Below are 20,829 nucleotides of genomic sequence, written 5' to 3'. Positions count from 1 at the left end.
CCGCCGCTAGGTTAGTGTAACTGAATGAACTCGCACCCACTCAGGAACGAGCGCCACTGCGTCCACAGTGCGTTTTGGAGTTTGGATCACAACTCTCAGTGGCCAACCTGCGAGTCTTGGAGCCTTGAGGTGCCAGGAGCCCTGTGTAGCAAAACTGTGTAGGTAGGTAGCAATTGAAATGCGCCCGCTGCTTTTGCATTAGCAGCTCGAAAGTCTCGTGCAGGAATTGCAGCTGGCAATGGCTTGCATTTCATCCCAACTTGGTTGCTCTCGTGTTAGAAATTCAATCCCATGTCGCGCTCACGACTCAAACCGGCCCCGCTGCCCGTCCTCGGAGCGTCCTCGGAGCGGTTAACCAGTTAACTACTTTACCTACCGGTGCTGGGCTCCGCTTTGGCCGGATCCGGGGTTTAACGTTAGCTTAGTCATCAAGTTCTGCGCCGATCCATTGCCCGACTGTGTCTCAACCTCGAAATGATCCAAAATGACTTTCTCCAGGAGGCAGGTTTTAGTGTACAGTCCGGAGTAGATGAGAGCACACGTGGGCTCAAGTGTCAAGATAACCTTTGGCAGGGCTACGTATGTTTTTGAACTGCGTGAATCGCTGTCATCACGACGGAGAATGGATTCGTGCGGTGAACGCGAAACCCAGATGCCGGCGGTAACTTTACCTCCGAGCACTGTGAAACCGCCACTACGTATTTACACTGTACCGTCCAACAGAGGAGCAATGGAAATGGAAACGATGAGGCAGCCAGAGAGATCCCCCGTACGCAAACTTTGGAGATGGTGTGCTATGCACATCATCATGGCGATAGCGTCTCGCGCCCGCTGCGTTGTGACAGGAAAACTCAACCAAAGATGAACTCCTCGTAGTTCTTCCGTATTCGCTCCATACCCTCCTCCAGGGACCAGCCTTTGATCTCGCAGGCCCTGCGGTACACATCCTCCAGCGCGCGGTCCATGTCCTCGCCGGCGCAATGCAAGTCGGTCTCGACCAGCAGCCGGTCGTCGGGGCAGGTTCGCATCACCTCGTAGACCTTGCCCTCGCCCCCGGCCGTCGAGAAGTTGATCACGGTCGAGAAGGAGAAGAAGACCCGCACGGGGATCGCCGGGTTAAGGTACTGGCTCAGCGTCTGCGCCGAGCCGCTAAACGAGTGCAGGCACACCCGGGGAGGGAACGGCTTGGGCTTGTAGCGCTTCCCCGCTATCCTCGGCGCGTCGTCCTCGCCCTCGCCCTCGTCCTCGCTCGACGAGGAGAAGTCCTCGGCCCCCTGGGCCACCAGCTTCTGTTTCCGGCGCGACACCACTTCCCTCTCGTGCCCCTTCCAGAGCGACGCCAGCGCGTCGAAGAGCACGCCGTGCGCCTGCACGCCGTGGACACTGACCGCGACGCCCAGCTCGCCGGCCAGCCGCAGCTGGGCCTTGAGCACCTGCACCTGGTGCGCCATCTTTACGTGGTGCGGGCTCAGCATGCGGCCCTCTCGCCCGCCTGGCGTGAGCGTTTCGTCGCGGCCCGACTGCGCCGCCTCGTTCCACGGCCACGGCAAGCGGAACGCTTTATCCAAACCGATCTCGCCGATCAGCGCCGTCCCGGCCTCGAGAACCCGCCGCCGGGTGTCGGCGATGAAGCGGCTCAGCGGTATCGGATCCGGCAGGGCGGCCATGAACCCGTCGTCGGGCGCTGGAGACAGCACGGCGCTGTAGTGCTTCGCTTTCTGCTCGGCTTTCGGCTCTGCAGGGTCATATGTGCTGCCGCTGCTCGCGCCACCCCCGTGATCCATGTCGTCATAGAGCTGGTACGAAAACCACGGGTGCCATCCGAATGCTGGCACGACTCTGCCTGACGCGTGCTGCGCTGCGGACGCTTCACCTAATATGGCGCGATCCAGGGTCATGTGCTGCTTTGCAACCGACGCCACGAGGTCCTGATCCTGCGAGCGCGTCGCCATGATTGCCAGAGCACGCGCCCGCATGCCGCTTATGCTCGCGACCGAGGACATGGTGTCGGTCGGGTGGCAGTGGGCGTCGCACGCGCCAAGGCGCCACGGGAAGTCGTCTCGCCCATGCTCACCGCGTTCGGGAGGAGCTGAAGCTGGTTGGCGACACATGCTCGTAAGCTTTAGGGTCTCCCCGTGGCCGGGCGAAGGCGATGACGTGGGGCAACCGTCGTGGAAGTTGACATTCAGGTGTGTCCCAGAGCCATGGTTGTTCGGGTTCAAATACCCAAGGTATTCCTACCAGAGTAATTTAAGCTGTTGAGGTGGCCGGGCCCGGAACCCACCTACCCCGCGAAGCCTTGCTTGTAATGGCATCGATCTGCCCTCCTCGCGCGCCCCACACGGGACGCTCCGGTGTACCGTTCTCGCGAGGTTTCACATACCGCTGGACAGACGTGTAAGTGCCGAGAACCCTTAAATCACGGCTTATCCTCTTATCATTTCTTAGAATCGTATTAACTCTCTAGGATCGTAGAGCAATAAGAGCTTTCTTGGAGAGAGGGTTAGCAGCCACAACCACACAGAAGACCTGATTGCTGTCTCCTAGCCTGAGAGCTCGTTCGATCGCTCCTCCGGAAGGCGCGAGGAACTTCCCCATTCCTACCTGAACTTCACTTGAGGCCGGCCCCACTGAAATCACCTGGTCTCTGATCCGGCGTGCCCCTTCTTTAGCAGCTGGGCCTCTCCCTGGGCGCTGAGAGGTTCCAGCAGGTCGCTGAACGAATTTCATTCTCGCAGGGATCTTGGGACCGGCCTCGCGCTCGGAGTCGGGCCGGGCCGGGACTGTGGGGCAGCCGGGACGGAGACGGAGACGGCAAGACACAGCTGCCGTCTGCAACGATTCTGCAGCTGCCGCCTTGCCATCGAACAACGCACCTGATGACAATTTATACCGGTAGCTCCTTCTTTTATACAACCATAGATACCGGTAGTTCTCCCTCACCTTAGTGTATGGGAGAGGGGACTGCCTTGCTGTCTTAACCTCCCCGATTTTAATCCTTTAGAGGTAGGTGACGTCTTCACATGCGGCTTCTTGGCCAGTATAGGTACCAGGTAAGAAGGAACGTGAGCCTCTCCCTATGGAAGGTGGGCGAGTTATCCGAGGTAAGTCTAAGCCTTCCTCTCACGATATGCCTGATGGCAAGCTCCTGTGCGCATGAATGCTTCGCGGGCTTCCGGTTTCGAGCTTCTGCCACAAGCTTCCTCTGTCATTTATACTGCCGCTGTTTGCAACCAGAGGGCCATATTTTACCAACCGGCTCGTTCTTCCTTCCGGACTTCTTTTGCCATCCATCTTGGGGTCCTCGCCAATGGTGCAGTGACCATAACCTTCCACTCTTGTCATCCAGCACACTTCACCCGACGGGAAACCATAGACGCAAGTTCCGGCACCATGGCGCTGCTCACGTTTCTAAAGCGCGTGATGAGACTTGGCCAGCTGCCGCTCATCCTGCTCTTCACGATGCCCTTGTCGCTGCTCGCTGGCTTCACCACAGTCCTTGGCTTCTGGTTCCTCCTCGCGCGGCTTTGCTACGCGTATTTCGACGCCGCCGTTGCCAGCGTCTGGTACTTTTTGGTGGGTAAGAGCCATTCCGACGCCCCCGACTACGGCGGCGCGACATCCCCCGGCTCGTCGCCGAGCCGCAGCCCGGGCCCGTTTCCGCCGCTGCCGGCCTATTGGAGGGCGGGCCACGAGACGCCCAGCCGCCGCCGAAGCACCTCGCAGATCGAGCAGTATCTGGCCCGCCACGACGTCGACCTGAACGCATGGAGGCACCCCGACTATGATCGGGAAGACCTGCAAACCAGGCACGACCGCGACTACGAGGACGTCTTCATCGGCTCGTACTGGGTCGGTAACCTCCAAGACGAGCAGACACTGACCGACGCCCACAACCGGAGGATGGACTCGATGGATCCGATGTTGAAGGAGTATATCCGCCGGCAAAGGGCTCGTCGGGAGAGAGAGCGGCGCGAGTACGCCGCGCGCTCGCGGTCGGCCGCGGCCGGCCACCAGACGCCGACGCGGAACGGCGGGGCCACCCCGAATGTGAATGGGTCGGCGCACCAGTCGCCTCGGGACGGCGGGACGAACGGTGACAGTTCTCCCTCGCCTCATCGCCGCCGGGTTAATGGCAGCGGGGGGTTCAGTGTGCCGCCTGCCATCCCCGAGTCGGATCTGGAGGATTCGTTCGATGCCAGCAACGGTCTTAAGACGAGTCCATGATTGGCAGGAGATGAGGAGTTTCCTATCGTTGGTGTGGTTTGATTGGGTTGGGTGGATGATGGGCGTCGATCCTCGAGAGATGGACATCGCGCAGGCCCTGGATGGTGTTTTAACCCCACTGCATTGTGGTGTTTCCTGAAGCAGAGGGATTACAAAGGTATTGTCAAGCAAACATGGTTAGCCGCGAAGACGGAAACATCGCCTGTGACCAGCGACGGACGATCACACATAGAGTAAAGTCAGCTCGACAGGAGGCAGCGATGCAAGGGTTCTTGATACTCACACACATCCCACTTCCCAGCGCATCAGGTATCTGCCAGTCGTTTCCCAATCCCGAGAAAAACTCCCAAACGCCGCCCAACTGGCCAACCATTCATTGATTCATCATGGCCACATGTCCATGTCCATGCCCACGCCCACGCCCACGCCTTGGCCACATGCCCGCCACCTCTCCTCCGCGTCACAGGCTCTGCCAAAAATAGTTGGCGTAGAAAAACCTCGAAAACTTCCTGTCGATGTTGACCACGTGCACGTCGCCCTTCCGATCATTCCTCACCACCACCCGGCTGAACTCGCCGTCCTTGCCATCCCGCTCAATCTCCATCCCCAGACTCCGGTAGACCTTCAAGCGCAGCAGGACCTCATCCTCCACACCTCCCCCACCGCCACCGCCACCGCCGAGCCCCTCCCCGCCCTCGACGCCCTGCATCTCCAGCTCCTGCAGGCGGGCGTTGAGCTCGGCCAGCTGGGCCTGCAGGCGCTCCGTCTCGACCTCGAGGTCGGAAGCGGCCTTGGCGACGCGGAACTTCTGCGTGTCGAGCCGGGCGATCTCGGACGCGTGCGCCGCCGACGAGTGCGACGCCGTCAGCTCCCCGTGCTGCGACGCCAGCGTCGCCAGCGTCCGCCCCAGCCGCCGCAGCGACGCCTCCGCCTCCCGCAGCCGCAGCTCGCGTGCCTGCTGCAGCGTCGCGAGCGACTCGGATACCCGCGCCACGGCGGACTTGTCCGGCGCGATGTTGAAGTTGGCTATTGTGTGGCGGATGAGCTGGTGGGAGGGTGGATGGTTAGTTGGATTTCTGGTTTGTTGTTTATATACTCTTGGGCTTTTTGGGGTTTGGACGGGGAGGAGGGGCAGACGCACCGTGGAGGGGTCTTCTTCGAGGAGCATTTTGGTGGTTGTCGTGCGGCTGGCGTTCAGCGAGTCTGTTGGATGATCGTATGTTTTGGGTTTGTGGAGAGATGGAAATTGACCAGGTTTCGATGTTTCGTCCTAAAGCAGAGAAATGCTGTTTCTTATGGTGATAACATTAAATGATCGAGGTTGGGATGCGTTTCTCGATGTCTCGGTTCCAGTGGTGCACTTCGTGATTGTTTGTAATGGGAACTGCTTGGCGCCAAGCATGCATATCTCCCAGACGACAGCAGCTGAAAGCGAGATTCCTTATCTTATCGCCCCATCTGTGCGCCCCAGCTGCGGTGGCCAGGTTCGTCATCGCTGTCGAGGTGGGCACTCAACATTCTGAGTGCAACAAAAACGGCCCGAGCTTTGGGAACCCCCAGACAGACACCGCTGGCAACTCCTGCCACCGCTTCTTCCTTGTCACAGTCGCTGTTTCCAGAGGATACAGAACAGGCTGCTTCAAACTATAGCCGCGGTTTTTCACCATGACGCAACTACCGTGTAAGTCCGGGGCCCCGCCAATCTCACCTGCGCCGGAACGGGGCTCACGCGCCATGCTTCCAGACGCCATCGACGCCGAAACGTGAGTGCTTGGTCCGAGATCCGCGTTGCCGTTTTGCTGACACCAGGCGCAGCCCGCTCAACCCGGCCGAGCTAGGGGTGCTCCGGGCGCAGTACGAGAAGGAAGGCGAGTTGGTGGGCGTGCAGACCAAGTTCAACTACGCATGGGTACGTCTTCCGCAAGGGCCTTCTTCATTGTGTCTAGACAAGCCAGCTAGCTCATGCTCCCCGGCGCCGCCGCAGGGCCTAGTAAAATCCAACACGCGCTCCGACCAGCATCTCGGCGTGATGCTGCTCTCCGAGATCTTCCGGACGTCGCCCGAGCGGCGGCGCGAGTGCCTCTACTACCTCGCGCTGGGCAACTACAAGCTGGGCAACTACGGTGAGGCGCGAAAATACAACGACCTGCTGCTCGAGAAGGAGCCGGGCAACCTGCAGGCGACAAACCTGCGGTCGCTCATCGACGACAAGGTGGCCAAGGAAGGGCTCATGGGCGTGGCCATCGTCAGCGGGGTGGCGGTCGTGGCGGGTATCGTGGGCGGCGTGCTGCTGAGGAACTTCGGCCGGAAGCGATGATGCTACTTCTCCGTCGGGGCCCGCATGACAGGTGGCGTGGGCTCTATAGAGGTGGCTGGCGGACAGAGCATATTCCGGGTGTACTGTACGCAGGCGAGGCATTGTACGGGTACGGAAAGGAGGCGCGGGCATCACGGTTCTTTCCTGGCGTGGTTCTTTGCTTGAATAAGGGCGCAGGGAGCGGGAGCACTATACCTCTCAACGATATCATTATCCTACCTAATCATCGCTATTACGGCTGTGTCGGTCTCACAGGCGCTATTTCGCGGTTGATTGAACGCCTTAATTGACTCGGTGGCTTGCCTTGCGGTCTGCTAAGAGAATACCAGGCCTGGCCCAGCTATTGGCTGCCGGGAAATCAAGGCTGGCTCTGGTTCCGATGGGCTGTTGTAGGCTTGAGTTGTTGGGTGTCTGGGTGCGGCAGGTGATTATGCCTTATCTGTCTGCCTGACTTGGTAGGATGCTCGGGTTGGATGGCCATGGCCCAAGCCTTGTGACTCTCCCGGATCCAAGTCAGCAAGTCAGCGGTGGCCACCAAGTTGGGTACCGTACTTGTGTGCCGTGCACAACGTGCGTGCATGGCTGCGTGGGCATTCTCTGTGCTACAACTGGGCGGTCTGACAAAGTGCTGGCTGGCCCGGGACGTGCTGTGTATGACGCTTTAAACTCAGGGTACCTATCTGGTAGGTACACGTCCCTTGAAGTTGAGCTCGAGCAACAAAAGCGAGACTCGCGGCTTGTTAAACAGATGTAAAATTGCGTTTGTGCTCTTCCAGGCAAGGCACTCTCACCCGTTTCATATTTAACGCGGATCCTGAACCTACTTTTCCAGCGTACAGGATTTGCTCACCTTGTTCCCGTTCCCGCCCTTACCAAGTGGCTGCGGCGGAGGTGAGGTACTATACCCTCTTAACACACCCACGGACAGAGTACACACAGACCGGGGCCTTCAGATGAGTAATAACATCTGGCACGTTAATTCCTGATCTTCGCCTACCTCGCGACTCCTTTCATATCTTCTGGTTTGTTTCGCCACTGCCACCATTGCGGACATATCATATCGGGTGATCGTTGGCCGTTGGCGGTTGGCTGGAGTAAGGCACCTAACACCGGCAAGGTACCAGTTCTTCCTCCTGCTGTGCCGTGATTTAAAAAGTGACTTCTGCTGACGCATTTCCGTCCAGGGTCCCACTGCCCGAACCTGATCCCCTTCGAAAGCAACAGCTTGCTCTCTCTCCCCAATCACTCAGTTCAACCCTCACAATACCCCACGCAAATCCAGCAAGCTGATCCTTGCGCAGAGAACCGACTGCGCAGAATACATTTCCGATTCTTATCCGGCAGATTCTCGACCCGAAACTTGACCGCGAGAGTTTCCTCGACAAAGGTGGGGCACCACTTGCAGGTCCAACTCGGGACCACTCCAGGTTGACAAGTACCGCACCTACTGCTCAGCCCAGCCCTGCGGCGAGGGTTCTCCCCCCGCAACGACGATTCCACCGAGCCACATCGACAGTTCGTCAAACTGGCTTCCCGATCTGGTCTCGCCGTCGCCATCCTCACCAGCGTGCTTGGCACCATCGCTGCCTTCGCGCTGAACCCGGAGCCCCCGCGCCAACCACGACTGGGCCTGCCGGGACCACCGAGACCGGCCATGGCGTCTTCTGGCCGCGGCAGTCATCTCGCCGCCGTCGCCGCCGGTCGAGAGGTGGTTTTTTGCCATGAGTGCCAGCATGAGTGGTACCGCGACGAGCGAGAATCCCTGACGTGCCCCAGATGCGACAGCGAATTCACCCAGATCGTAAGTGGTGGCGCCGCGCATGTGTTGCATCTTCGCCCTGTCCCGCTGACATCTTGCGTTAGGCTGAGTCTCTCGGCGATCTCCTGGAAATGCGGGGCATACGGACTCCCTCGGATTTCAGCAGCCGGTCTGGTCTGTCCTTACGCCGTCCGGGCGGCGGCGCGGACTCGGACCTCGACGAAGACGACATACTGGAACATCTCCACAACGAACCATGGCCGCGCCTTGGCCGCCCCGAACTGCGATCCCGGACACCGAGCGACCGCGAACGGGCAATTCCGGACGACGGCGACGCCGTCCTCCGCCGCTTCGCCGACATGCTGGTTAATGACCTTGGGGCAGGGCGAGCTCTACGCGGGAACTTCCCCGCAGGCGGCCTATTTCCGCCGGACGAGCAGGCGCTTCCACCGGGGACTAGGGTCCAGCAGAGGACCTTTAGGGCCGGCCCCTTTGGCGGCACGCACACGCGAGTTACCATTACCAGCGGGACCATCGGAGGCGGGCCTGAGGGCCCAGCACCTAACTTTGGCACGTACGTCACCCCTCCTTCTCCAAGAGGCCACAGCCGCCGAGTTCCGAGGACGCGGATCCGCGCCGTCACCTTCATCCACAACAATGCGACTAACCCTAGTGACCCGTCTAGATTATTCGGCCAACTGTTTGGTAACCCCTGGCCTGCGGATGAGCCTGAGCGCCGGGGCCTGGGAGGACCGGAACCGGGCTACGCGTTTGTGGGCGGACTCCACGACCTCCTGAACTCGCTGTACAACCCGGCAGCGGCGGTGCACGGCGACGCCGTGTTCACGCAGGAGGCGCTCGACCGCATCATCACGCAGCTCATGGAAGCGTCGCCGCAGACCAACGCGGCCCCCCCAGCCACGCAGGCGGCCATCGACAGGCTCGAAAAGAAGCGGGTGGACGCCGAGATGCTCGGCCCGGAGGGGAAAGCCGAGTGCACCATCTGCATCGACGAGATCCACCTGGGCGACGAGGTCTTGGTGCTGCCATGCAAGCACTGGTACCACGGCGAGTGCGTCGTCCTCTGGCTCAAGGAGCACAACACGTGTCCCATCTGCCGCATGCCAATCGAGGGCAGAGAGGGCAGCAGCAACAACAATGGCAACCCCAGCGCCGGCAACCGCAGGCGGCAGTCACAGCAGCAACCGCAGCAACCGCAACAAGCACAGCCCTCCTCCTCAGCCTCCGCCTCCGCCTCCCCAATGTCCGACCCCTTCGCCTTTGCCAACCCGTTCTCCTCTCGCGCCGCCCGCGAGCGAGACCGAGACCGCGACCGCGACCGCGACCGCGAACCGCGCCAGCGCACAGTCCGTAGCGCGCGCGAGAACCTCGACCGCCTGAACTCGATCCGCAACCTCGCCGGGGCGGCGTACGACTTCGACGTCCCGGCGGATAACAACCGGCACCCGTCCCGGCGCAACTCGCACTCGCCGCCGGGCGCGTGGCCGTCGTCGGATACCGAGGGCGCCGCGCGCGCGGCGAGGGTGCGCAGTCCGTCCGCTTCTTCCCGGGACCGCATCCGGGACCGCGACCGCGACCGGGAGCGGGAGCGGGTCAGGGAAAGGGAGAGGCTGAGGGAGGGAGGAGATTGGTGGCAGTCGGAGCTCGAGTGGATGTCGGATGATTTCTGGGGTGGCGGCAGGCGGACTGCTTCCGCGCGCGAGGCGAGAGAGCAGCAGGAGCATGGGAGCGGTGGTGCGAGCGGCGGTGGAGGAGGGCCGCTTGGGTGGTGGAGAGATCATTTTGGGCGGAGAGGCTGAGACTCTGAGACTCTTTTCGCGTTCGAGGGCGAGGTTGACGGGGTTGCTCAGGTTGATGATGATGATGCCTATGACTTCTTCCTTTCTTCACTTCTTGTTCCTTTCTTTTCCCCGCTCTTACACCCCTGGATGGATTTACGATGCGGCTATCTTTCTCTCACTAGGCCGAGCGGACGGTTTGTGAGCCGATATACATGATTCTGTCTGTGGGTTGGGAAAGGATGGCATAGGATGACTTGGACTCTTGACCCGGGGACTTGTGGACAGTGAGTGGCCTGGGTTTGGGGAGAACGAGCTCGTGAGCTGGTGGCCGGTGTATGTAGGTAGTGTAATAGGCACAGAGTGGACTGGATGCGGACGGACGCCTGTGCTGTGGACGCAGCGCAGCATGGGTGCTGGGAATGACCTAGACAATCGCCGATCTTGAGTTGGTGTCGTTTCACTGTCTGCACTAGAGTACACACTGGCGTTGACCATTGACCCGTCATGCAGTCTGAGATCAGCGTCATGGCCGAAGTCTGCCTCGGCCGGGCAGGGGCCGGGGGGATGGAGCGACGGACTCGTCAGCTCTCTCTCGGACCCGTTCGCTGATTGGCCGATGCGCCAGCCATTGCGTCCAGCTGGCCGAAACGGGAAAGACTTCGATGCAGAGTCCACGTTAACCGCTTTGCTCTGAGGAGGGGACTAAGGTTAGGTAGTCATGGCTGTTCTCTTGGCTCGACTGGAGATGACGTGCCTCGTTGTTCTCAGAAATTTGTCTCCGAGTATAGGGATATGATCATGTACCTATCTATCCTGGGTATCCTCGCTCTCTTCCCTGACTCACTTCTCACATTGACCGGAGATTCCGGTTCAGTTTTGAGTGCCCGCTGAGCTCTCTGGCATCTCGCACTCAGCGGGTTCATAGTTACTGCGCTGGTGTGGCTGTCGTTCATGGTTGCGGAATAGCCTCCACAGTCCTGACGACGCCGCCTCGTGCTTGCTCCATTGCCCACCATAGCAGCGTGCTCCGCCGACGGTCAGTCATCCTACGTGGCCGTGACCACTTCTCCTGCGCCCCGGAGCTCTCCATTTGCCTCCCGCGCATTCAGTCGCTGCCTGCCAGGCAGCTCACCACCAAGTATGCGTGGGCTTCTAGCGGCTGGGCTTCTGCTCTTGGAGCTGCCAGTGCTGGCGGCTGGGCTTCCACACCGGCTTCCAGGTACGCGCCATACACGGAAGAATTAGCAGGTGTTGGCTTGTACTGTACAAGGCAACTAACTGGATCTACAGCAACAGCAAGAGGCGATGTGGCCTCTGAGTCTCCCGCCGGCCAGAACACACTCGGCCCAGCCGGAGACGCACAGAGCAGGATATCTCGCCCGCTCTTCGTAAGCCATTCAACAGCCTCCGTTTCCTTTCTCCATGCGCCCGCGCTGACCCGACGTGCCAGACATTGCCGGATGAGTCCCAGGCTGAGCCAACCACCAGGGCATCCACCCTCGGGCGCGAGCTGGCCGACCTGCAGGCCCTCCGAGCCCAGCTCGACGATCTCCAGCATGAGATCACCTTCCGCGAGCGCTGGCTGGCGGCAGCAGCAGGCCTGAACATGACCGCCAGTGCTAGCCTGGCAGACTGCGTCAGTGTGCGCTGTCTCCTTTCTGTCGTCCTCCGCAAAATCAGATATACATTCTCATCAGCAGCGCCGTCGCCGTCATCGCCACCCTCACTCTCATCATCGTTCCCACCTTCATCGTCCCCATCCTTATTACCATCATCGTCCCCATCCTTATTACCATCATCGTCCCCATCACCGTCCTCGCCCAACACCAAGACCACCGCGAGTCCCTCCCTCGACCACGTCATCCCCCTCCCGCCGTGGCGTAGCAATAACATCCCTAGCCTCAACAACGACAACAACGACAGCACAGCACCGATCCGCAACAACACCAGTAACCAGCCAGCCACGGACGGAGGACACACCGAAGAAGGCGACGACGACGAGCCCATCCGCGGGGCGACCCTCGTCCCCGTCACGCCGGTCACGTTCTCGTTCCTGCTGCTCCTGGTAGCACTGGTCTGCCGCATCGTCGCCGGGGGCGACGTCGATGTGGACAGTGGTATGGGGGCTGGTGCTGGTGCTGGTGCTGGTGCTGATGATGATGAGGCGGGGCTGCCTTGGCCCGTGACCGCGCCTGCGCCTGCGGCTAGGACTGCGGCTGGGGCAGCGCTCGCGGCTGCGACTGGATCGCGCGAGAGACGGGACGAGCAGCGGCGTCGGTGGAGGGGGCTGTGGGAGCGGATGGTGCCGGCTGGGCGGAGGTTCTGTGCGAGTTTGCGGGAGCGGGAAGGGGGGCCGATCAGGTTAGGGGATGAGGAGAAGGTTGGCGGTGGGAGTGGGGAAGACTGGGACGAGAAGAGGGAGAAGGGGGCCGTGGGTGAGAAGGAGGCTGCCGTGTGTGCGGATGGCGGCTGGGATGAAAGTAAGGACCGGGACGGCAGTGGCGAGGAGGAGGACGACGGAGAGGAGGATGGGCTGTCGCTGGGCGACGAGCTGGCGTCGTTTAGGGCAGCGCTGGACCTGGTGGAAAGCATTGTTGTCGCGGAGGAAAGGAGGGCTAGGGATTGTGATACCTGAATCCCTTGGAGGACTTACTACGTAATGTAATGCTCGCCGTCTCGCTGCTCGTTGGAGTGGTGTGAGTGGCACCCTTGGCAAAGGGTGGAGTACAAATGCCGCTCCCGAGGTGAGACAGGCAATACGATGTACATGTGCAACGCTGGGGACCCCTTGATTACGCCGCCTGTTCCAAACATTCGGCATTGCCGAGATAAAGTCTAGCTCGGACGGGACCCGTGCGATTTGCATGATGTTGCATGACTGTAGTGTATTATTCTGTACTTACTGTCAAATAGTCGTCTCGAGGCCCGGCGGCTCGGCTGGGTGCCGTCTGGGAGCCCTTAGGTTTTGTCAGAGTCCATAGACGTGGACAAAACGAGAAAAGAACGACATGCTGTGCAATGCTTAGTTCACGATGGGATAAGCTCCCTTGATAAGACACCTTCGACCTCACCCCCAATCAGCAGTGCGGTGCTTCAGCCGAGGCGGCGGCCGAACATGCGTTGCAAAGTGATTGGCCGCAGAGAGCATTGAAGACTTTCGGACCCAAATTGGCACCCAAGCAAACCCCGCTGCCGGGATGTGCACGAGAGCCCTATGTATCACCAACGGTCCAGAAGCCAACCTTCATTTAGCGGGTGGGATTCTTCTGAGCCAATCCCTTCGACAGCCCGTCCGCAGCAGTGCGACGAAGCCTGCGCCGCCGATTCCGCCTCGGTCCCTCCCCGCCGATCCGTTGGCCTGGGGCCCGTCTAACTATTCCGTACACAGTACCGCAGTAAACCCAAGCACCGGCAACACGGGGCAACGCGGGCATTGACGGGGCCAAAACTCCGCAGCGCTGCTAATTAAACTGGGTAGCGCCGCTTTTGCTTTGCTTCAACATCCACCCATGTGCTGATCCACGCCGAGCAGAGACTCGCGCCACCATCGGTTTTGCCTGCGTCCGCCGGCTCTTCCCCGAACCGGAGCGACTAAACTGGCTCTCCCAAACACCCTGCACCCCGTCGGGTCTAGCTACCTTGGCGTCTTGCGCAAACGAGCGAGCTGCACGCAAGCAAGAGGAGCAGCATCTCCTTCGTGGCTCAGAATTTGCTGTCGGCCGTCCGCTGCAACGCATCCGACTGCGCCGGCAAACCGACCGCTGACATCATGGCCGACGACCCGCACAACACGAGCGACCCCTCGGTTCATGCGGAGCCCGCCGCTGCCGCAGAGGAGGACGCCGAGACGACGGCCGCGCGCCGCGAGCTGAAGCAGACCTCCATCTCGGAGAAAACAGAACACGGCACCATACCACTCTCGCAGGATGAAAAGGGCGCCTCGGAGGACGATGCACCCGAAGACAGGGCCGCCCGCCGCCGGCGGATCACGCCCGAGATCAGTTTAGGCGCCCCGAGGGAGGATGCGCTGAAGGAGCAGGTGTCGTCGCCCAAGAAGAAGCGAGCGCACGACGAGCTGGAGGAAAACCGAGATGTCACTGGCGCCCCGCTCGAGGGGGAGTCGCCCGGCCAGTCGGCCGCCTCAGCCACGGTCCAGAGCAGGACGGATAGGTCCGAGCCCGAGAAGAAACGGCCGCGAGACCGCCAAGCCAGCGCGTCGGCGGTAGAGAGTGGGAAGGAGGAAGTCGTAAGCAGCCCGGCGGACCCCGCTGCCGCACCTGATGGTAACACAGAGCAGGAGCCGCTATCCGCCAGCGCATCGCCGAGATCGAGCATGGAGCAGCCTTCGGAAGCGAGAGAGCCTGCCAAGACGGAGCCGCCGAAACCAGCGTCGGCCTCGGCCTTCGCCAAGTCCGGCTTTGCAAAACTCGCCGCCTCGTCAACCTCGCCGTTCGGCACCATAGGCGGAGCCGGCAAGCCCAGCCTGTTCGGCTCGACCGCGGGCTCCTCCAATTTTGGCAGTGCCCTTGGCGGGTCCAAGCCGGCCGCCCCATCCGCGCCGCCGAAACTAAGCTTCAGCGGAACCACAGCTGCGTCTCCCTTCGCCGGACTTAACGGCCAAGGGAGCGGCAGCGGCGGCGGCTCCGTGTTCAAGTCGAGTCCCTTTGCGAGCGCCTTCGGCGGCAGCGCCCTGTCCGGCGCGCGACTCAGCAACTTTGGCAAGCCCGGCGAGGCCCTTAAGAGCGACAAGCCGGCCAAGCCGTTTGGTGCGCCAGACAGTGACACTGAGGACAAGTCGGACGAGGGAAGCAGCGAGGACGAGGACACCAAGGGTGACGCCGCGTCTGAGGATGAGGGGACCAAGGAGGACGAAAGAGAGAAGGACGACGCCAAGGCCGGCGATGACAAGAAAAAGCCCAAGCTACAGAAGAGTAAGTCGCCCGTCCGAGTCTAGGAGTTCCGCGTGCTCGCTCTATCTACTAACACACGGCCCAGTTGTGGTCGACGACGGCGAAGGGCAGGAGAGCACGCTCTTCTCGGTGCGCGCCAAGATGTACGTCATGGAGAAGGGCGTCGGGTGGAAGGAGCGGGGCTCGGGCATGCTCAAGGTGAACGTGCCCAAGGCGACGGTCGAGCTGGACGAGCAGGGCGCGGCCGACCCGGCATCGTTCGACCCGTCCGTGCTGCGCCAGGACGACGACGACGACAACAACAACAACGGCGGGAACGGCAACAAGGACGCCCTCCGCAAGCACGTACGCCTGATTATGCGGCAGGACCACACGCTGCGCGTCATCCTGAACACCGTCATCCTGCCGGCCATGAAGTTCCAAGTCACGAACCGGCTGAAGACGTCGACGGTGCTGTTCACGGCCTTCGAGGGCGGCGAGGTGCGGCAGGTGCAGATGAAGGTGGGTGGCGACATGCCCTCTCCTGATGGGTGACTTTTTTTGCTGACGGGTTGTCTTGTCTAGATGAGCGAAGCAAATGCCACGGCCTTCTCGCAGCTCGTCGAGATGTTGAAGAAACGACTGGCGGATGTTGAGGAACGGGGCTAGGCCGACATGAACAGCTCCCCGCTATGAGGGTACAAAACGGGCAACGTCCCCCTCTCTACATATCTTTTGTTTACCTACACGGATCACGGCGCCTGACCATCGGGCTATCTACGTTACGTTTGGGGCTTACAGACGAGAGCATGCACTTCGGGCAAAGGAGGGGGCTACCTGCCTAGGTGGTCATTCCGCCCGCGGCGAGAGGTCGCGGATAAAAAACCGGCTGGGCAAAGTGGCCGGCCACAGTTGGACGTCGTGCGAGGCGGCTTGTCGGATTCTGTATATAATATGTCGCCGGTTGATGGGGATCTGTTGCCTGGAGGTAGGTCCGCAGCTGGGCCCTTCTGTATGTGGGGCGTATCACAGTTGGGCAGGAGGGGAATTGCATGGGCATGGATGGGAGCGGTAGACATGGCGGGTTGAGGGGAGAGAGCCAGAGCATCACAGGTCGTTGTGTGTACTCGATTACAATGTCTGACGAGGTAAATTTACCTAGCCCCTCTTCTCCTGGCAGCCCCTGAATTACAGTGGGCATGTCCCGGAACAAGGGAGCGTTTAGCACGTGCTCTCCCGCCACTTTCGCGCATCAATTAACGCGCTTGCCACGTCCCCCACTTTAACCCACTCTTCTCTCGGACATCGCCTCTTCCCACTTTAGATCCCAATCGCCATCCCGCAGCGCAGGCCGACATCATGTCTGCCGCCAGCGACGGAGTCGTCCCGATGGCTAAACTAGGCAAACGCAAGCGCGGGTGCCTAGCCACTGAACTAACGGGGCCCGACGACGAGCCATCGTCATCGCCAGGGCCACCAGCAATCAACTCCCCAACGGAAGCATCAGCCCTGTCGCCTACAACAACAACAATAACAAAACAGCTTGAACCTCTCACCCCCGGGGACCACGAGCTCGAGATCACACCGAACCAGGATCAGAACAAAGTGCAAACCCGGAAAAGGAAACGCGGCCCCAATCCCAACAACCCCAAGCAGCCCAAGCCCAAGCCCGCAAGCAAGCGCACATCAGACAAAAAACCGACACCAAAATCACCACCCCCGACGCAAAGCAGCCGCAGCAGCACCATCACCACCAACGATGCTGGAGGAGTACACTCCTACCCGCCCTACCTAACCCACCTCGTCAAAACCCACCGCGCCCTCAACACCGTGTCCACCTTCCTCTCGGCCCGCCGGCACGTCGCGCCCGCCTGGGACACGCTGCGGCCCGCCGTCGAGGCGCACACGCGCGCGCCGCTGTGCGTGGAGGACGTCGCGGCTGTTGTGGCCGTGCGGTGCTGGTTTGATGGTGAGAGCGCTGGTGGCGGCGGAGGTGCCGAGGGTGAGGGTGTGCTGGGAGGGGGTGGTTCGCGGGCAGGGGGCGAGATAAGGGCACGACAGGGGAGTCAGGCAAGGCCGGTGAGGTTCGAGTTCGTGGATGAGGCCGCGTTGGCGGTGTCTTTGGGCGGGGAGGAAAGGGAGGCGTATTTCAGAGAAGATGTGGGAGGGAGCCGGGACGGGCGGGGCGATGAGGTGCTGGTGTTTGAGTTCTTGGATGGGGAGCTCAGGGCGGATGGGAAGAATGGGAGCACTGGCGGTGGTCGGCCCCGCGACAGGGAGGACCGCATGCGGATGCCCGTGTTCAGCCAGAAGCAGGTCATGCGGCTGATTGAGCGGCGGAATCGGCGGTTTGAGCAGGCCGTGCACGCGTTCCTAGCGCGGTGCATCGCCGAGCGCGTCGATCCCGAGGTGATGTTGCTGCAGGAGCGGGAGAGGTACATCCCGCGGCCGACACAGGCGGAGCCGCAGCCACGGCCGCCCCTGGACGGTGCCCTCCCGCCGACGATCCCCCGCGAGCGCAAGAGCATCGCCGAGATCGTGCAGGAGATCCGGGAGTGTCCGTGGTACACGGGCCAGATCGTGCCGGACGGACACAGGGTGTTCGAGGCGCAGGAGGCCGTCTACGGCGACCTCGACTTCCTGCTCAGCCAGGACCTGGTCAACACGCTGTACAACGCGAAAGGCATCACGCAGTTCTACGCCCACCAAGCCGAGGCCATCAATGCCTTGCATGCGGGACACAACGTAGTGGTGGCGACATCGACTAGCTCGGGCAAGTCGCTGATCTACCAGCTCCCCGTGCTGCACGCCCTGGAGCGGGACCCCAACACGCGGGCCATGTACGTCTTCCCCACGAAGGCGCTCGCCCAGGACCAGAGGCGCAGCCTGAAGGACATGATGAGCTACATGCCCGGTTTGGAGGACGTGCTGGTCGAGACGTTCGACGGCGACACGCCCATGAACGAGCGGGGCACCATCCGCGACGAGGCACGCATCATCTTCACGAACCCAGATATGCTGCACATAACCATTCTGCCCCAGGAGGACAAGTGGCGCACGTTTCTGAAGAATCTGAAGTACGTCGTTGGTAAGTACCTATATTTAACGCATATTCCTCGAGCTTGCAAAGCGCTCCGCGCTGACGGCGGCAGTGGATGAACTACACTACTACAACGGCCTGCTGGGCTCCCACGTCGCCTTCATCATGCGGCGCCTCCGCCGGACCTGTGCGGCGCTGGGCAACAGGCACGTCAAGTTCATCTCGTGCTCCGCTACCGTGGCGAACCCTGAGCAGCACTTCAAAACGATATTCGGCATCGACGATGTCCGCTTGATCGACTTCGACGGCTCCCCTTCGGGTAGGTGGATTTTGGCTCTCGTCGAGATAACAGAAAATGCTGACGTCGGCAGGGCGGAAGGAGTTCCTCTGCTGGAACACGCCCTACAAAGTCCCCGGCGACCCGGCAAGCGGGCGTGGGAACGCCATGCTGGAGTGTGCACGCTTGTTCTGCCAGCTGATCCTGCGCGGAGTCAGGGTGATTGCCTTCTGCAGGGTCCGTGAGCAGTGCGAGAAGCTGGTCGGCGCTGTGAAGCAGGAGCTGGAGACGCTCGGCCGGAGCGAGGTTGTCCCGCGGGTCATGGGCTACCGCGGCGGCTACACTGCCCAGGACCGGCGCCGGATCGAGACCGAGATGTTCGAGGGCAAGCTGCTCGGCATCATCGCCACCACGGCTCTCGAGCTTGGCGTCGATATCGGCACCCTCGACTGCGTGCTTACGTGGGGATTCCCGTACACGATTGCCAATCTCCGGCAGCAGAGCGGCAGGGCGGGGCGCAGGAACAAGGACTCGCTGTCCATCTTGGTCGGAGACAGCTTCGCGGTCGATCAGTACTACATGCAGAACCCCGACGAGCTGTTCACCAAGCCGAACTGCGAGCTGCAGGTCGACCTGGACAACATGCTGGTCAAAGAGGGGCACATTCAGTGCGCTGCGTACGAGATGCCGATCCAGCCGGCAGAAGACGCCGTCTACTTCGGCAGCGATCTGGCCCAGGTCTGCGAGGAACGGCTCATCAAGGACGAGACGGGCTTCTACCACTGCCACGACCGGTTCCGGCCTCTCCCCTCCAAGTTCGTGTCGATCCGCGACACGGAGGAAGATCACTTCGCCATCGTCGACATCACGCACGGCCGCAACATCGTGCTCGAAGAGCTCGAAGCCTCCCGCGCCACGTTCACCATCTACGACGGCGCCATCTTCCTCCACCAGGGCGACACGTACCTCGTGCGGGACTTCAACCCGGACCAGAAACTCGCGCGCGTCGAGCGGGTCAAGGTCGACTGGCTAACGTCGCAGCGCGACTACACCGACATCGACCCGGTCGAGACGGAGGCCGTCAAGCGGCTGCGCGGCTCGCGCTGGCGCGCCTACTACGGCGCGATCCGCATCAAGCAGGTCGTCTTCGGCTACTTCAAGGTGGATGCGCGGCGCGGGCGCATCCTCGATGCTGTGCAGGTCGACAACCCGCCGGTGGTGCGCCACAGCAAGGGCATGTGGCTCGACGTGCCGAAACGCGCGCTCGACATCCTCACCGCCCGCCGCCTGCACGTCGCCGCGGCCATCCACGCCGCCCAGCACGCCGTCATGAGCCTGATCCCCAACTTCGTCGTCAGCATGCCGGGCGACGTCAGGACCGAGTGCAAGAGCGCGCTGAAGGAGTTCGCCCGGCGCGAGACGCAGCGCAAGCGGCCGGCGCGGCTGACCTTTTACGACGCCAAGGGCGGCGCCGGCGGGTCGGGCATCAACACCAAGGCGTTCGAGTTCGTGGACATGCTGCTGCGGCAGGCCCTCGACAGGGTCTCGGCCTGCGCGTGCCTCGGCGGGTGCGTCGAGTGCTGCGCGTCGGAGCTGTGCAAGGAGATGAACGAGGTCATGAGCAAGGCCGGCTGCGAGGTCGTCTTGAAGGCCTTGCTGGACGAGGAGATCGACGTCGACGCGCTGCCCATGGGCCCCGAGGAGGCCAGCCCCGCGGGCGTCGAGACGGTCGTGCTTGCGAGCCCGGTGCCGACGAGAGATGGCAGGGGCTTGATGGTGGAAGGCGAAGAAAAGGGGGAAATAACGTTGCAGGGCGGCGAATAACTAACGACCGATCTAATATACAACTCGTATAGCACCTGCTGTGGATACGCTTCCGCCGGGCCGGGCCGCCGTCGCTATCTCAAGCTACACTACACTACTGTGTACATACGTCGCCACGCTCAAGAAATGATCACGATTCCCTTTGCCTGTTTGGGCAGCAAACGCCATTGCCGCTCATATTTCTTTCCCAGTGTCCTCCCCCGGCTCGGGAGTTGGACCTGTCTCGGACGAAGTGTGGGGATTCAGGCCTCCTGCCAGCCAAGCTTTTTGCCGAGCTTGGCCTTTCAGGGGGCTGTGTCTGATCTCCGCGGTCCATTCCCAACAGAATGCTGCGGTTGCGGCGCCCAAACTCTGCACGACGGCGGCTCAGAAACAGCCAAGCGCAACTGAATCGAGTATCAGTCAGTCCACTACACTAGTGTAGTGTGCTGTGTACGGCAGAGGCACGTCGGACCAACGAGACGCGGTGTTGGTTGATTCCACAGATGGTGCGCTCCGCAGACCCTGCTTACTGTGTCACTCGTCTGTGAGGCCGCCCATGTCTCGCAGCTTGGCAGATCCATTCAATTACGATGCCGGGCTCCTGAAACATGAGCCAAGCAGCACGCGCCAGGTGGCTCATGGCGCTCGGCGTCAGCTTTCAGTTTCCAGCTTCCCCACGGCACCGTCTTGGCGGCGTCGTTTGGGTTTGGTC

At 61.3% G+C, this 20,829-nt stretch overlaps 8 protein-coding genes across 8 annotated transcripts; 6 read left to right on the top strand and 2 right to left on the bottom strand.

Annotated features, from left to right (window-relative positions):
- Positions 1-560: 560 nt before the first annotated feature.
- THITE_2115774 (uncharacterized protein) lies at positions 561-2,338 on the bottom strand. The gene has a single exon (XM_003653326.1). It carries the CDS (start codon positions 2,001-2,003, stop codon positions 852-854), a length of 1,152 nt encoding a protein of 383 aa, XP_003653374.1. The 5' UTR covers positions 2,004-2,338; the 3' UTR covers positions 561-851.
- A 519-nt stretch (positions 2,339-2,857) lies between these two features.
- THITE_2115773 (uncharacterized protein) lies at positions 2,858-4,432 on the top strand. Its single transcript, XM_003653325.1, has one exon. It carries the CDS (start codon positions 3,394-3,396, stop codon positions 4,225-4,227), a length of 834 nt encoding a protein of 277 aa, XP_003653373.1. The 5' UTR covers positions 2,858-3,393; the 3' UTR covers positions 4,228-4,432.
- THITE_2115772 (uncharacterized protein) lies at positions 4,384-5,632 on the bottom strand. The gene is made up of 3 exons (XM_003653324.1): positions 5,369-5,632; positions 4,511-5,272; positions 4,384-4,429 (listed from the first exon to the last, which is right to left on the bottom strand). The coding sequence occupies exons 1-2, from the start codon at positions 5,393-5,395 to the stop codon at positions 4,688-4,690; spliced, it is 612 nt and encodes a 203-aa protein (XP_003653372.1). The 5' UTR covers positions 5,396-5,632; the 3' UTR covers positions 4,384-4,429; positions 4,511-4,687.
- Positions 5,633-5,773: 141 nt separating this feature from the next.
- On the top strand, positions 5,774-6,842 carry THITE_2150588 (uncharacterized protein). The gene is made up of 4 exons (XM_003653323.1): positions 5,774-5,908; positions 5,972-5,990; positions 6,043-6,136; positions 6,212-6,842. Exons 1-4 carry the CDS (start codon positions 5,893-5,895, stop codon positions 6,542-6,544), a joined length of 462 nt encoding a protein of 153 aa, XP_003653371.1. The 5' UTR covers positions 5,774-5,892; the 3' UTR covers positions 6,545-6,842.
- A 1,155-nt stretch (positions 6,843-7,997) lies between these two features.
- On the top strand, positions 7,998-10,196 carry THITE_2115766 (uncharacterized protein). The gene is made up of 3 exons (XM_003653322.1): positions 7,998-8,345; positions 8,408-8,877; positions 8,989-10,196. The coding sequence occupies exons 1-3, from the start codon at positions 8,199-8,201 to the stop codon at positions 10,121-10,123; spliced, it is 1,752 nt and encodes a 583-aa protein (XP_003653370.1). The 5' UTR covers positions 7,998-8,198; the 3' UTR covers positions 10,124-10,196.
- A 527-nt stretch (positions 10,197-10,723) lies between these two features.
- THITE_2115764 (uncharacterized protein) lies at positions 10,724-12,845 on the top strand. The gene is made up of 3 exons (XM_003653321.1): positions 10,724-11,324; positions 11,396-11,493; positions 11,556-12,845. Exons 1-3 carry the CDS (start codon positions 11,246-11,248, stop codon positions 12,738-12,740), a joined length of 1,362 nt encoding a protein of 453 aa, XP_003653369.1. The 5' UTR covers positions 10,724-11,245; the 3' UTR covers positions 12,741-12,845.
- An 863-nt stretch (positions 12,846-13,708) lies between these two features.
- THITE_2115759 (uncharacterized protein) lies at positions 13,709-15,749 on the top strand. Its single transcript, XM_003653320.1, has 4 exons — positions 13,709-14,351; positions 14,403-15,036; positions 15,101-15,516; positions 15,580-15,749. The coding sequence occupies exons 1-4, from the start codon at positions 13,875-13,877 to the stop codon at positions 15,661-15,663; spliced, it is 1,611 nt and encodes a 536-aa protein (XP_003653368.1). The 5' UTR covers positions 13,709-13,874; the 3' UTR covers positions 15,664-15,749.
- Positions 15,750-16,353: 604 nt separating this feature from the next.
- THITE_2088508 (uncharacterized protein) lies at positions 16,354-20,135 on the top strand (the record flags this gene model as incomplete). Its single annotated transcript, XM_003653319.1, has 3 exons — positions 16,354-18,082; positions 18,147-18,353; positions 18,406-20,135. The coding sequence occupies 3 exons, from the start codon at positions 16,354-16,356 to the stop codon at positions 20,133-20,135; spliced, it is 3,666 nt and encodes a 1,221-aa protein (XP_003653367.1).
- Between the last annotated feature and the right edge of the window lie 694 nt (positions 20,136-20,829).

This window comes from Thermothielavioides terrestris, chromosome 2, assembly GCF_000226115.1.
Source record: "Thermothielavioides terrestris NRRL 8126 chromosome 2, complete sequence".
NCBI classification, from domain to species: Eukaryota; Fungi; Ascomycota; class Sordariomycetes; order Sordariales; family Chaetomiaceae; genus Thermothielavioides; species Thermothielavioides terrestris.
Note: the sequence above shows the minus strand (reverse complement) of the source record. Positions and strands in the feature narration are given on the sequence as shown.

What these genes read in the sequence shown, in the direction of transcription:
- THITE_2115774 (XM_003653326.1), bottom strand. Translation starts at nt 2,003, where the DNA reads ATGTCCTCGGTCGCGAGCATAAGCGGCATGCGGGCGCGTGCTCTGGCA.
- THITE_2115773 (XM_003653325.1), top strand. Translation starts at nt 3,394, where the DNA reads ATGGCGCTGCTCACGTTTCTAAAGCGCGTGATGAGACTTGGCCAGCTG.
- THITE_2115772 (XM_003653324.1), bottom strand. Translation starts at nt 5,395, where the DNA reads ATGCTCCTCGAAGAAGACCCCTCCACG. An exon ending in TCGAAGAAGACCCCTCCACG is followed by an intron (nt 5,273 to 5,368) that starts GTGCGTCTGCCC and finishes CCCTCCCACCAG; the next exon opens with CTCATCCGCCACACAATAGC.
- THITE_2150588 (XM_003653323.1), top strand. An exon ending in CCAAGTTCAACTACGCATGG is followed by an intron (nt 6,137 to 6,211) that starts GTACGTCTTCCG and finishes GCGCCGCCGCAG; the next exon opens with GGCCTAGTAAAATCCAACAC.
- THITE_2115766 (XM_003653322.1), top strand. Translation starts at nt 8,199, where the DNA reads ATGGCGTCTTCTGGCCGCGGCAGTCATCTCGCCGCCGTCGCCGCCGGT. An exon ending in ACAGCGAATTCACCCAGATC is followed by an intron (nt 8,346 to 8,407) that starts GTAAGTGGTGGC and finishes ATCTTGCGTTAG; the next exon opens with GCTGAGTCTCTCGGCGATCT. An exon ending in CCAGCACCTAACTTTGGCAC is followed by an intron (nt 8,878 to 8,988) that starts GTACGTCACCCC and finishes TGACCCGTCTAG; the next exon opens with ATTATTCGGCCAACTGTTTG.
- THITE_2115764 (XM_003653321.1), top strand. Translation starts at nt 11,246, where the DNA reads ATGCGTGGGCTTCTAGCGGCTGGGCTTCTGCTCTTGGAGCTGCCAGTG. An exon ending in GCTTCCACACCGGCTTCCAG is followed by an intron (nt 11,325 to 11,395) that starts GTACGCGCCATA and finishes CTGGATCTACAG; the next exon opens with CAACAGCAAGAGGCGATGTG. An exon ending in GGATATCTCGCCCGCTCTTC is followed by an intron (nt 11,494 to 11,555) that starts GTAAGCCATTCA and finishes CCGACGTGCCAG; the next exon opens with ACATTGCCGGATGAGTCCCA.
- THITE_2115759 (XM_003653320.1), top strand. Translation starts at nt 13,875, where the DNA reads ATGGCCGACGACCCGCACAACACGAGCGACCCCTCGGTTCATGCGGAG. An exon ending in AGAGTGGGAAGGAGGAAGTC is followed by an intron (nt 14,352 to 14,402) that starts GTAAGCAGCCCG and finishes AACACAGAGCAG; the next exon opens with GAGCCGCTATCCGCCAGCGC. An exon ending in AAAGCCCAAGCTACAGAAGA is followed by an intron (nt 15,037 to 15,100) that starts GTAAGTCGCCCG and finishes CACACGGCCCAG; the next exon opens with TTGTGGTCGACGACGGCGAA.